The 14,842-nt window shown below is 34.4% G+C and overlaps 1 protein-coding gene across 1 annotated transcript; it reads left to right on the plus strand.

The window, feature by feature from the left end:
• Positions 1-1,679: 1,679 nt before the first annotated feature.
• Positions 1,680-13,041, plus strand: LOC140759292 (putative aconitate hydratase, cytoplasmic). The gene is made up of 20 exons (XM_073095807.1): positions 1,680-1,826; positions 2,192-2,296; positions 3,071-3,231; positions 3,313-3,405; positions 3,605-3,790; positions 3,934-4,095; positions 6,975-7,119; positions 7,202-7,344; positions 7,668-7,724; positions 7,813-7,892; positions 8,016-8,091; positions 8,736-8,921; positions 9,031-9,098; positions 9,255-9,373; positions 9,487-9,608; positions 9,880-9,978; positions 10,216-10,695; positions 11,778-11,876; positions 11,977-12,219; positions 12,784-13,041. Exons 1-20 carry the CDS (start codon positions 1,697-1,699, stop codon positions 12,856-12,858), a joined length of 2,829 nt encoding a protein of 942 aa, XP_072951908.1. The 5' UTR covers positions 1,680-1,696; the 3' UTR covers positions 12,859-13,041.
• The last annotated feature ends 1,801 nt before the right edge of the window (positions 13,042-14,842 follow it).

Here is a 14,842-nt window from a genome sequence, read left to right on the forward strand (position 1 = left end):
ATTCTTGAAGAAAATTATTTTCCATTTCTTAAAGTTGTAATATCATCATTTTGTGTTATTCTTGAAAGAATATTGTGTAAACATGAGTATTATCGTTAGGAAAATTTGTATTTAACATTATATTTTTCACGTATTTACTGTTAGTCAATGGGACAGTGCTCAGATGATTAAAAAGGCTAGTGTTCTATGATATTTTCTGTTTCAAATCCTAATAATAATGATTTATCTGCACTTCTCTTAAAAAAACAAAGAAAAATATTGTAATTTAGCCACCCAAAAAAAAAGAGAATAAGAGGAATTAAAGATTGACCAAATTATACACTGAAAAAATCTCCCCAAGTGGTTGAGGATGGAAATTATTTTTATTGAGAGTGTTACTCTTTAGTAGGTGACTAATATAATTCAGTGAAATGATTGGAGCTATTTGTAATTATGCAATTGATTTGTTGATGTTTAGGTGACCAATCCAATATTATTAGTGTAAAAGGTCTAATTTGGTGAGTATTTGATCAAACTAGGTCTCCCAACTAACTCATTTACCTATATTATATGATCTAAACTTACTATCTAAATGGATGTATTTTAGATACATCATCTGCCATCTCATAAGTTTAACAAAAAAAAAACTGAATTTTAATAGTATTTTACATGAGATATAAAACGCTAATTTTTTTTCAACACTTCTATCAGAGAATTACATATTTTATTCTATTTATATTTTATCTTATTCAAATCTGAATCGAATATTTTTCTCTAGTTTATTAAATTGTAACATGATAAACATATGGCCTTTTTTTTAGAATAAAATACTTAACTATTAAGTATTTTATTATTTATATATAATTAGGGTTATTTTGAGTGAGCTTCGCTTGACTCGGCTCGAAATGGAAATTACTCCAACTCTTTGCAAGCTCGAGACAAGCTAGTTAACTAGAGCTCGGCTCGGTTTTATCGAGCTAGCTAGGCTCGGCTTGAATGACTCATGTGATCATGTCTAAAATATTAAATAGTATTTTATTTTAAGAGAATAGTCCAAGACATTATTCATAAGTCATTTCAAGTTTATTAGTTTCTTTGAGAATAACACACTACTAAGCTTAAAAAAACTTAGCTCAGCTCGGCTCTAAACTTGAGCCGAGCTTTTGAGTCTAAACTCTAAATGAGCTGAGCTAACGAACTAACAGGCTAAATATGGGCTAGATAAAGGGCTAATCATTTCTAGATATAAAGACACTTAAGTCCTACCAAGCTTTAGCCAATGTAGTAAGAGCCATATGCATCACCGATCTGTTCAAAGCCGTCGCGCTACTGAGCTATTCTTCCAAGCCAATCGCACTGCTAAGTCGTTAAGTCAAGCCATCAAATAATTTTCTGAGTTGAAGTTGATCATACGACCTCCTTGATAATGAAAAATGGTACCTATCAACTCTAGTAGGTAATTTGGACAGATATGGCCAAAACCTCTCTGTGCTATTGTTGGATTCCCTGCACGAGACCTAACAGCTGATCAAAGAAACTTTGAACACAGCTACGTGTCCCCTCCCTTCTCTTTTGCCGCTCTTCGCCAGAGTCCAAAACCAGAACGACAAACTCTTCTACCCTTCCCCCCTCTTCTCAATGATCCCACGTCCACACCGCTTAGCTCAGCAACACCCACTTCCCCATCTCTCGCGCACTCGACGCGAGTACTCGCTCAATGTACAAAGCGATCGCTTCTCCTCTTGCTCTTCGCGAATTGGCTCCAGGCTTCTCTTCTCGGGTTGGGTTTGAATCGGTCGCATTCGCGAGGTTGGGGAGTTCTTTTACTCGGAGGATCACGACAATGGGTAGTTTCTGATGCTGTTCTTAACTTCTTATTGGAAATGAATCGCCTTTCAGTCCAAAATAGTAATCTTTTTTTTTTCTTTAACTCTTCTTTGAGTCGTTGAAGGGAAGGATTGGCGAAGACGGGTGATTTCTGATTCGGTTCTTGTTGGAAATGGGTCGACTTTTAATGCAAATTTAATGGATTTCTCTGATTTCGGGTGATGCCTGTTGGTCTTTCATTTCAAAGAACCTTGCGTATAATAAACCTTGCAGTAATTTGACGCACAAACCGAATTGGATTGTTTTCATGTCGAATTTCTTTTGTTTGTGGTATGGAATGTGTCTTATATGTGCTGTACTAATTAGGTATTTGATGTATGGGCAGCTGCTGGGAGTTGTTTTGAGGAAATCGTGACTAGCCTCCCGAAGCCCGGAGGTGGTGAATATGGGAAGTACTACAGTTTATCTTCTCTTAATGATCCAAGAATAGGTAATGCGTCAGATCATCTATATGTTGATGTTATATGAATGAAACATAACCTGAGTGATCTATATTTCCTCTCTTCCATGCAGTATAGTAGGGTAATGTGGGTGCATCCACTTCTTGAATATCATCCATTTAGTGGCTTCTTGGAATCCTTTGAGGTCTACATTGTGGTTCATCTACTACTTGACCAATATATCAATGAGAAATCTGTACTACATTTGCACCAATTAGCATATATATATATATATAATGCTGGATGTAGCAGTACTAGTGTTGTTTCTGTTGTTAATGTTCTTTGTTGTGAAATTGCTCTTTAGGTATTTCTTTCGTTTTTCTTTTAAGATGTATGGTACTGGCTAGTATATTTTGGAGAAATAAGTAGCTCCCTTATACCAGTATCCAGATAGATGAACGATCTCCAGAATGGCAGTGAGATAGTTGTAGATGGATAATGCTTTTATCTGCTACATCTTTTACCTTTATTTTGTTGAAAATCTGCTGCTTTTTAACCGTTTGAAGAAAGGATCTTCTCCACCTTTCTGCCTTTATTTTAGCAGGACAGAAAATTCTATTGGGGAAAATAAATTAGCTACATCGAGAAACTTATGTAACTAATGGAAAACATGTTGATCATGATCTATGACACTACCAGGAGAGGTTTCAACATGTAAATTAAGTGGTGTAAAGACCTCCACTTGGTAGTCCGTTTGGCTTTCTTTTGTTAACTTACTTTTTTTTTCTATGAGCTGAGCCCTTTGGTCTTCTTGTTTGTTGAAGATAAGCTGCCATACTCTATCCGTATTCTTCTTGAGTCGGCAATTCGTAATTGCGACAACTTCCAGATTACCAAGAATGATGTTCAAACTATTATTGATTGGGAGAAAACTTCCTCTAAGCTAGCTGAGATCCAATTTAAACCTGCTCGCGTTCTTCTGCAGGTTTGTGCTGAAACAAGCAATCTATTTTTTTCTGAACTATTTCCTAGTGAAATATATTATCAATTGTGTTTCTGTGGCAAGGATTTTACTGGTGTGCCAGCTATTGTTGACCTTGCTAGCATGCGAGATGCTATGGCTAAGCTACATGGTGATCCTAATAAGATCAATCCATTGGTGTGTACTTTTCTCCTTGGGCATTTCTTCTATCCATCAGAGTTTATTTTCAGCTAACTTCTGTATCTTGTTTTTAAATTGGTTTATGATAACATATATTCCTTGTTTCTTAGCATGTCTCAATTATTTGTTAGTCATGGCCTCATCGCATGATTTCTGTGCTTCATGTTCTATCTTATGGTGTGGTTTCTTACTTCAGGTTCCAGTAGATCTTGTTATCGATCACTCTGTTCAGGTGGATGTGGCAAGATCGGAAAATGCAATTCAGGCAAATATGGAACTAGAGTTCCAAAGAAACAAAGAGCGGTTTGGTTTTCTTAGATGGGGATCTACTGCATTTCATAATATGCTTATTGTCCCACCAGGTTCTGGTATCGTTCACCAGGTAAAGTTTTTTGCTTCGTTATGAAGGTCTATATGCCTTCTTTTGCATCCTGCATCATATCTTATTTTCTGCTAGAATTGGAAGCTGATCATAGTGATGTTCTTCGATGATTATATAATGAGGGATAAATGACACTATTTCAGGTTAATCTGGAGTATCTTGGTAGGGTGGTTTTTAAAAGTAATGGCATCCTTTATCCTGATAGTGTGGTTGGAACTGATTCTCACACAACTATGATTAATGGTTTGGGAGTTGTTGGCTGGGGAGTTGGGGGGATTGAAGCAGAAGCCGCAATGCTTGGTCAGGTAATATTACATTTTTCAGGATATCCTTTTAATATCTCCCAAAAATATTTTATATTGTAAACACGTAAATTAAGCACTTCATTGTACATTAGAGTATTAGACAATTAATAATTCTTGTTCCTACTTTTGACCAAGTTCACATTCCAACTTTTCCGAAAGGTTGATTCATTGACTGACCATGTTGAACTTATGTCTAGAGGAATGAAAATTTGAACTCGCTATTTAGTAAATAGATTTCAGAAGAAACTTTATGGCATTGGCTAAGAAATGTCCTGCCATATAATTGATCATACTGGTATGAAGGCATGATTTGTTTGTATGTTCTTGAAGGTTGATACTGAGATTGATTATGTTGCATGCAACTATCTAAGAGGCACGTTGAAATTGTGGAAGAAAATATACACTAGGGAAGTTATTACATATCTTATGATATAGGTTGAAGTATCATTTGGCAGTAGTCAATCCTATTATGCTCTCTACAATTGAGATATCAACTTTCAATCATTAGTGATTCATGAGGCATTGAATATGCGATGTGTTACAATAAGGTACGTAAATGTATTCTTCCATATAAATGATCTAGTTCTATTAACTCACTGTCTACTCTAAAAGCTTGAACTATTAAAGAACAGTGGTTTTATATTTTATATTTTAAAAGTCGATTTAATATTTTTTTAGGCAAAAATGAATATGGTAGGATTTGAACCCATGACCTATGGCTCTAATATCGTATTAATTCACCAACATATCTAAAAACTTAAGTTGTTAATAGTCTGTTTGGTTTAAGTCCAATTCTTGAATGTGAAATTTAGTATCTTAAACTAGGCTAAGAAAATATAGCGTTTAAGTGTGAACTAGGCTAAACTGTAATTATTACTTTTGATGTGACGTGAAAAAGTAAAAAATGTGTTAGTTTTGAAGAAAACTAGAGATACTTTTTCTTTAAAAACTCGAGATATGTTTCAGGTTGCACTTTCTCCCCATTTTATGTTTCCATTACAAATGTCCTCACCTTATATTTTAAAAGTTTCTAACAACTCTATTTTTTATTTAATGAATTACAATGAAATGATATGATATATTTCCAATTCATACACAAAATATAAATTATTTTAGAGGAAAACTCTTCCTTATTAAATGAGACTGGGTGCGGGGGAAGAGCTATGACCATGTGCGTGCCCTAAGGTACAGCTCATGTGCACGTCACTTGCGTGCCAGAATTTTTTCTTTCAGGATGTTACATTCAAGGTTCATCGGATCAACCGATCCCGATCTAGATTGGCCTATCTGGGTCGGGATCGACCAGACCCGATCCCGATCCTTGTCAAATGATTAGAATTGGCCAAGATCGGCCAGGATCGGCCGATCCCGATTCGGATCGGGATTAGCCAATTTTGATCAAACCAGGTCCGACCTAGAGACATCAATTATTGATGTCCCCAAGCTCTTTCCCTTTCTCTCTTTACTCTTTTCTTCTCACTCTCTCTCTTTCACTCCTTTCTTTTTTTATTCTCAATCTCACTTTCTAGCGGAGAGAGCTAGCTCCAACGAACTTCGCCAAGGCAAATCTCACTCTAGCAAACTCCAAAGAACTATGGTTCATCAAGTATTTATTGTTTGGAACAATCACATGATTCATATGCTGATTATTATCCTTCTCAATATCCTCAGTATCTTCAAACATAAGATCCACATATTGATTATTATCTTCCTTAGAGACAACAAGATCTATTTGATATGAATGATATAATGCAATCACTCTTTAGAGCACCAGACCTTAAACATCATTATTTTCAAACTTATGGTGATTATGATAACGACCACAAGGATTTACGAGAACCAACTTGGTATTCATTGAATTTTGACTTTTGAATAAGTAAGTACTTTTGTTTAATTTTTAAGGCTCATATGTGAACAATTACTATTTTCTTTTTTTTGTCATGTTTTCTAAATTTTTAAAAATTCTTCTATATTTTTAAATAATATTTAGAATTTTATGTAATTAAAAAAATTCGACCTGATCCGGGCGACCGATCCGGCCAATCCAGCCGATATGTATTGTATTTTTGGAAGTCCGATCCCAATCCCAATCCCGATTTTTTGAAACTTGGTTACATGAATTGATGGGTGGTTTCCAATTGGTTTGATGATGCTCTGACGGCCCGAATTTGACAATGGCTTGTTCATCTAGGAAGGATGAAGAAGAAGATGAAGAGTGAAGTTGGCAGGGGGAAGAAGGTGAATAGGATATTTAAAAGAGGTGGGGCCTTGGGTTTCATGTTACAATCTCTTGATGAAATCCCAGGAATTTCATGATGCTCTCCCCTTCTCGTAACGACTAAACAAGAGGGAAAGAAGAATAGTGTGCACGTGCACCCAATTTCCTTTTCCCAGTTATTATATTGTTGAACGGGGCAAACGCAAAAGATGAGGCCATGTTTGATGTTTCTCATCTCTATTTAAATGTGAAAGGAAGTGTTGTTCGAACATTAATCAAACAAAGAACTCATTTTGGATATCAGCTAAAAGCAAGGTGTAAAACATAATAACTTCAAAAAATCTGGGTATTAAAATTAAATTTCCCTTAAAGAATTGTAGTATACTTTGTAGTGTACCTATTCTTGCTATCACTTTGTCTTTCTGTCATTTTTTCTACAGCCACATGATGGCAATCTATGACAAGTTATAGAAGCAAGATATGGACACAGGTGACAGGGCATGGTTTTAGCTGGTTACTTTTTAGTTCTTCCAGAACTGGCCCTTCAAAATCCAGTTTCTTGTTTGGTTTCCTTCATGATTGTTTATCTTTTATGATAGAGATGTCTTTTTTTTTTATTTTGGTAGCTGATGCTTTATTTACATAAATGAGCACTGAGCAGCCCATGAGTATGGCACTTCCTGGTGTCGTTGGATTCAAGTTGTCCAGAAAATTATGCAATGGTGTTACAGCAACTGATCTAGTGTTGACAGTAACACAAATGTTGAGGAAACACGGCGTTGTTGGGAAATTTGTCGAGTTCTATGGTATGTCAGATGTTACATGTAGAATTTTCAATTTTCATGCAGTTGTGTAATTGGTTCCTTAATTTGAGACTCTTGTATGTAGGTAATGGCATGGCTGAGTTAGCATTAGCTGACCGGGCTACTATTGCTAATATGTCACCTGAATATGGAGCAACTATGGGTTTCTTTCCCGTAGATCATGTCACCTTACAATATCTAAAACTTACAGGAAGGAGTGATGAAACTGTGAGTATTATATCCCTTTTGATAAATGACTCACAAATTTTACTTTGCATGATGACGTATTTATTTGAAGTTTTGATGTTACTAAACACATTTCATTTTTTTTTAATTTAAAAAAGTACATGTTTATTCAGCTTTCATGAGTTAAACCGAATATATATATTTATGGAAGAGCACAAGACTACCAAGAATCCTCTGTGTTGCAAAACAAATGTAGTGCTGTCTTGTTTTTTATTTTTTTTCCTAATGAATTTCTTGGTATTGACACGATGGATTATTCGTGAGGCTTGTTTGTCATCTAGTGATATTGTGTTTTTACTTGGTAGGTTGCAATGGTAGAGGCATATCTACGAGCAAACAAATTGTTTGTTGATTATAGTGAAGTAAGACTATTACCTAATAAGTTGTCTTGAGCTTCAGTTAGACACTGACATAATGGATTATGTAACTGATTTGCATTTTACATTTCAGCCTGAAATAGGAAGAGTGTATTCATCATACTTAGAGTTGGATCTAGCAGATGTTGAGCCTTGTGTTTCAGGTCCTAAGAGGTAATATCTTGGACGCATAGACTTATTTCTTTCTTTCTTTCTTTTTTTCCTTTTCTTTTATTTAATGATCTCTGGTTCTTCCTTATGTCATTTAAAACTTTATTTCATCATTGTTGATGACAGACCTCATGACCGAGTTCCCTTGAAAGATATGAAAGCTGACTGGCATTCTTGTCTTGATAACAAAGTTAGTTTCAAGGTACGAGAAATAACCTTCATTATAAATTGCTTACCCTGGTTTTATGATATTTTTTTTTTGCTTTCTTTGGATAATTTGGCACTTAGGACAAGAATGATCAACTCAAGATTAACATATTATCGTCATCTAAGATGTGTGTGCGATGCTCTGAGGATGATTTTGGGAAGATGATTAGTTGGATGCGCTCATCCAGGAAAGACGGGATCGCACAATTCAAATTAAGTGATTATTGGGATTGAACAGTCTAAATTTTAAGTCATCAGAACATAGTAAAATAATTTGACTACTTAAAAATGTAGCTCTTCATGGAAGTGCATAATATATAGCAATAAAAAGACAACAATATCTTTATTCTTTTATTTATAATAATTACACCTATACCCTCTGAAGGCCTGAGCTATTGCCCTTTTTCACATAGATGCCCCTCATTGATTTTTTGTGATATTGACTCCCTCAACTATGTAAAAGCTCCCAAATGTTCTTCCATTATTTGTTTATTTGATTTTTTTCCATCAAGAAAATCTCATGTCACTATAATCAAGAAAATCCATATGTTTACATGTCTCTACTCTCTACTGCAACACAATTGTGATCCACTGATTTTACAGTTTTCAGACGTTGAGTATGTGAATTGGATGTTGCAGGGCTATGCTGTGCCAAAGGATTTGCAGAATCAAGTTGTCAACTTCTCATTTCATGGACAACCTGCAGAGCTTAAACATGGTAGTATTGTCATAGCTGCAATAACTAGCTGCACCAACACCTCCAATCCTACTGTCATGCTTGCATCTGGTCTTGTTGCAAAGAGGGCTTGTGAGTTAGGTCTTGAGGTTAGCATTAGATAAGGTTTAGTCAATATTGGGTCTTATATATATATCTGTGATTTCTCTTATTATTCTGCTTTCTCCTGAGTTTGGACACTAACGAGTTTATTATCAGGTCAAACCATGGATTAAAACAAGTCTAGCACCAGGTTCTGGAGTTGTCACTAAATATCTGCTCAAGAGGTAATTCAACTTCTAGACATGATTATGATGCTTGGAATGCATGTTTCTTGTTGTCATCCTTATTGTTCTCATTACTGTCATCATAAATATCATGATGAATTGCTGAATGCTTATGAATAAATATCATGCTTTTGATTTATGCTATTTATTTCCTAGTGGTTTGCAAAAGTATTTAAATCGGCAAGGCTTTAATATAGTTGGATATGGCTGCACTACTTGTATTGGCAACTCTGGGGATCTTGATGAGACCGTTGCTTCAGCGATTTCTGGAAATGGTATCTTCAGTTTGCTTAGTTCCTTTTCCCATCTCTTTCCATTAATTCATTCTTTTTATCAGAGTTATTTTATATATGAAACATTATAAGGAATTTACTTTTTCTTGTCATAGACATAATTGCTGCTGCTGTTCTTTCTGGAAACCGAAACTTTGAGGGAAGAGTGCATTCTTTGGTTCGAGCTAATTATCTTGCTTCTCCTCCACTGGTTGTAGCATATGCTCTTGCTGGCACTGTAAGTAGACATTTACTTGAGTCATCAGTTCTGCTTGTCTTTCAATTTGTAGGTCTTTGTCTACCTCGGTGGCTGCAATAAAGTTATTCCAGATTATTCAATTATCTAATACTATGTACTTACCATCCATCTCTTGTATCCCTCGTGGTACTCCTTTTAAATTTTAGTAGGTTCAATCCAATCAAGCATTACAAATAACCTGCTTGAGTCCCCTGAGTGATACTGCTATGTATATTTACTTTCTTCACATCTGTCAGTGATTCATTCTCAGGTTGACATTGATTTTGAGAAGGAGCCAATTGGGACAGGGAAGGATGGGAAGAGTATCTACTTCAGGGACATATGGCCATCTAGTGAAGAAATTGCAGAGGTAAACTACAGCTCTCAAATAAAGTTTGTCACCATGAAGGTCTTCTTTTCCTATGTGCCTCTGTGTGAAACATCAGATGTTGGTAGTTAACCTATATACACTTGCCTACGTCTGCAACTATGAGTAGATAAGTGGTATTAACAAAATTTAAATATATACATGCATGCAAGACTTGACAGATTCCAATTCCAAGATAACTTCTATCTTACTCTGAAACCCAGATGGATTACCTTTCAGGTTGTGCAATCAAATGTGTTGCCTGAGATGTTCAAAAGCACTTATGAGGCAATTACAAAGGGAAATCCTATGTGGAACGAACTCTTGGTTCCAACCTCAAACTTGTACTCATGGGACCCTAATTCTACCTACATTCATGAGGCCCCATATTTTAAAAATATAACTATGACTCCACCTGGGCCACAGAGTGTAGAGAGTGCCTACTGCTTGCTGAACTTCGGTGACAGCATTACAACAGATCACATCTCGCCGGCTGGGAGCATCCACAAGAACAGTCCAGCTGCAAAATACCTTCTTGAACGTGGTGTGGTCCCAAAAGACTTCAATTCATATGGCAGCCGGCGTGGTAACGATGAAGTAATGACAAGGGGAGCCTTTGCCAATATCCGCATTGTCAATAAACTCTTAAACGGAGAAGTTGGACCAAAGACAATTCACATTCCCACAGGAGAAAAGCTATCAGTATTCGACGCCGCAATGGTCAGTTAGTCCCTTGTCTGTTAACTGAAATTTATTTCAAAGCTTCTATGATTCATATTATCTTTTTTCTTAACTATCATGTGGTGCTATGGGTCTTAGATGATGGTGATTGTCTTTTCCTCTGACTTTCATAAGTGTGAAAGATAGTATATCTTCTGACATACCAACATAGTTGTACCTTAGACTTGCAAAAGATGGATAACAAGGAAAGCTTATACTGTAACATTCTATGATACTGAAGATTTTTCAAGAACTGTTGCACACTAGAAAGAACGAGTGAGCTGGACTGCTTGAGTGCTGCATGCATGTGACATTTTAAAAATGCTTGGAGTTATATCGCAAGTTATATCCTTAACATTCAACTGAAGAATGAGTTATTTCAATTTTATATTCCATTGTTCCTATGGTTGATATCATATATTGATTATGGACAACTACTATCTATTAGATAACTAGTTTATACAAAATCTTAAATTATTAAGTAATAAAACAACAGTGGATATCATGCTTTTTAACACGGCCCCTAGTACAGCACTTGGACAGATGATAGGTAATAAGATGTACAGCCTACCCACACCACAATACTATAAAATATGGAATAAAAGCAAGCTAATGAGGTTTGAACCCATAAACTTGAAAAACTTGTTCTGCTGCTATATTAGATAACCAATGGACCCTAAAATTTAAGCTATTAGATAACAGCCCAACTATATATATCATACATTCAATACCTCAAGTTTGCAGAATTTGAGATAACAACCCTACCATTTGAGATACCCTATAATTTTGGTATAGCTTCCTTGGAAAGACTCCAGAACTAAAATTTTCTAGAATATCTATAACCAAAGATACATATATGTGCATATAAGTTGGCATGGTCTACTGTGTTCTTATAAGGAGATTTATCACTAGGTGGCTTTTACAAAAAAATTCATGACAAGTAAAATGTTAGTAACAAGTTTTCTGGCTCTTTTGCATTTTGCTAAATGTACATTTCTTTCCAGATATCTACAATCACATTGAAGTGATTTACTTGAAAAATTGTATGTGCCTTATATCTGTGTACGTGAACTTCTCTTCAGAGGTATAAGGTTAAAGGACAGGACACCATAGTTTTGGCTGGAGCAGAATATGGCAGTGGAAGCTCCAGGGATTGGGCTGCTAAGGGTCCAATGTTGTTGGTGAGTTTTTCTTTGTGACTGCTATGAGCTCTTGTTTTCCAGTAGGCTCCTCTCACTATTTCTCTTTCATTTGATTCTTGAATATTCTTTGATCTAATAGGGTGTCAAAGCAGTGATTGCTAAAAGTTTTGAGAGAATCCACCGTAGCAATTTAGTAGGGATGGGAATCATACCATTGTGCTTTAAACCTGGTGAAGATGCTGATTCACTAGGCTTGACTGGTCATGAGCGATACAGGATACAGCTTCCTAGCAACATAAGTGAGATACGACCATGCCAAGATGTTACTATCGTCACAGATACTGGAAAAACCTTTACTTGTAAAGTTCGGTTCGACACAGAGGTAAATGATCTTCCATTTAACTATCCTGGGAGATTCTCTGTCATTTGAATTCAATTTATCCCATATTTTCGATTAGGCTACTACTAAGAATTGTTACTCCTACAAATTCTTGTAAATGGTATAAGGTTGCAGCAACTGGAAGGAAAATTCATCTAAGAAACTTTGCAGCTTAATTTTTAATGCCATGTTCAACTAGCCGTATCTCCGTTCTCAAGAATTATAAACTAATGACTAATAGCAGTTATGGACTATAAATCTTTTTTGCTTGAGTAACAGATGAGATCTTGCACTGTCTGTTGAATTATTCAAAGGTGAAGTTGATTTTTTTTTTCTGTTTTTTGAAAGCAGTGAAGTATAGTAGAGGATCCTCATAACCTGAAAACAATTTTTATTAAGATTCAGATAATTTATTGCACAAGTATGTGAATAGAAAAGCATACTATTTTGAACAACATAAACATATTCTCATAATAATGCTTGTTCCCTGTCTCTTCCTGCATCATTTGTTGTCTTTTTGTTCATCTTTTTCTCTAACAAGCGATGACTCTAGAGTTGGTGTTACAGGTGGAATTGACTTACTACAATCATGGTGGTATCCTTCAATATGTGATAAGGAACTTGATCCAATCCCATCACTAGAATTACTTGCAAGATTTGGTTCTCCCAACTTTGTTCAAAGACTAGATCAGTTCCCACCAGTAGCACTACACATGCAGGTTTAAGTTGCAGATAGAGGTGGAGTATTGAGGAAAGACTATATATATATATATATATTCTAGCTGTTTCATAGCACAAAGTCAGATAGAAGTTTTTGCCATCTTGTTTGATAGAGCATGAAGCATTAGATGAGTATTAGTATGTTATCTTGCAAACCTACTTGTTTAATAAAAATATAGGTGGAATGGATCTAACAGTAAGACTTTCAGAGTACTATATATTCCTAGCATCAATGTATAAGTTCTTGACATTCGGTGTATATACGACGACGTAACTTTTGGATACATAAGTTGTTAGATAGTTAGTTGACTCAAAAACTTAAGCTATTTAGATAGCAAACTAACAATGTGTTTCATGTTTTTAATATGCCTTTTGATGTATGACTTTTAAAACCATACATGAATGTCATACTTCATATATTAAGGGTTGAGTTAGGGAATATGAATGACCTAGTGAGGTTTGAACAGATGACCTAAAAAAGAATTATGATATTGTACTTAAAAATTTTAGTAAATATAGGTTATATTTTACTTGGATAAATTTTATTTTAGGGAAATTTATAAAAAAAATCTATGTTTTGTTATTATTATTATTAACATCCTTATTTGACTTTATATTTTTGTTTCTATTGTATTAAAAATATATTAAAGGCAATGAGACAGTGCTCAAATGGTTAATGGAGCTTATGATTGTACTGTACTTTGGTCTGAAAACCTGAAATTAATGCAAGTAATTCAAATAAAAATCAATTAACCCAATGGTTTATTCAGTGAATCCTGCAACTAGGACATATTTCTACAACCAACTATTCTAAAATTACCTACTTATTCTCCTTAAATGTTTAATTATGTTATTACTTACCCTAAGGGTAATTTTATCCTAAAATTGTAGTTATAATTTTCATAAAATTAAAAGTGTGATGAAGATATAATTTTTCTATTACATTATATCTAAGTATTAGTTTAACTAAATATTAAATTATCTTTTTTTTTCCTAATCTTATTCAGTACCCACTTTCGAAATAAACACTATATATAAATTCTAATATTATTTTAAATTAACTTTAATATATAAGTCAGTAAATATACAGTTCAACCTACAAATGCCCACTATAAAAACTATATAAGCTAACAATTGCACTTAAGCTCACAAATAGATATTATAATATTACATATATTATTATTATAATAAATTTAGTAATATAATATATTAATATTATAATATTTATATATTATAATAATAACCACCATTATGAGAAAGATATTTTCGTCCATCAAATTTACATATTATTAGTTTTCCTCCAAAACTAACATTTTTTTTTCACTTTTTCAAATACACTCCTACCCTAATTCAGAACCAAACACCAAATTATTTTAGTCTAGTGTAAGGTATTGAAATCAAGACTAAGAAACGGGGTTAACTAATCTAGTCCAGAACTTAACCTCAAACTAAACCAAATAATTTGCTCGGATGACTCAATGGTTGAGTTACTAACTTCGTAACTCGAACTCTAACCTAATCAACTCGTTCGATGACTTTGGTTCATATAGCATTTAACAAGTTTTTACCAAAATACACTATAGTTCAAAATATTCTCCGACATACAACAATGGTCAAACTATTTTCCAAACTTACTCTGCGACGAAATCATTGTCTTAAACAACGATTTTCAGTCATTTCTTCTGTATGAAAGCGATTTATATAGAAACAATGGTAAAAGAAATTTGTGGTCTAAGATAATAATTTTTCTATCGGTTTTTCAGTATATTGAAAACAACTTAAAAATCACAGTTAGTTTAGAAAATAGTTTTAATAATGACCTAATTTGATAAATATTTTAAATTTTAGCATTATTTTGGTAAAAAAAACTCATCATTTGACTATAGACCTGTTAATAATATCTCTC

This window comes from Typha angustifolia, chromosome 4 (assembly GCF_048772165.1).
Source record: "Typha angustifolia cultivar Huaian chromosome 4, ASM4877216v1, whole genome shotgun sequence".
In the NCBI taxonomy this organism is placed as follows: Eukaryota; Viridiplantae; Streptophyta; class Magnoliopsida; order Poales; family Typhaceae; genus Typha; species Typha angustifolia.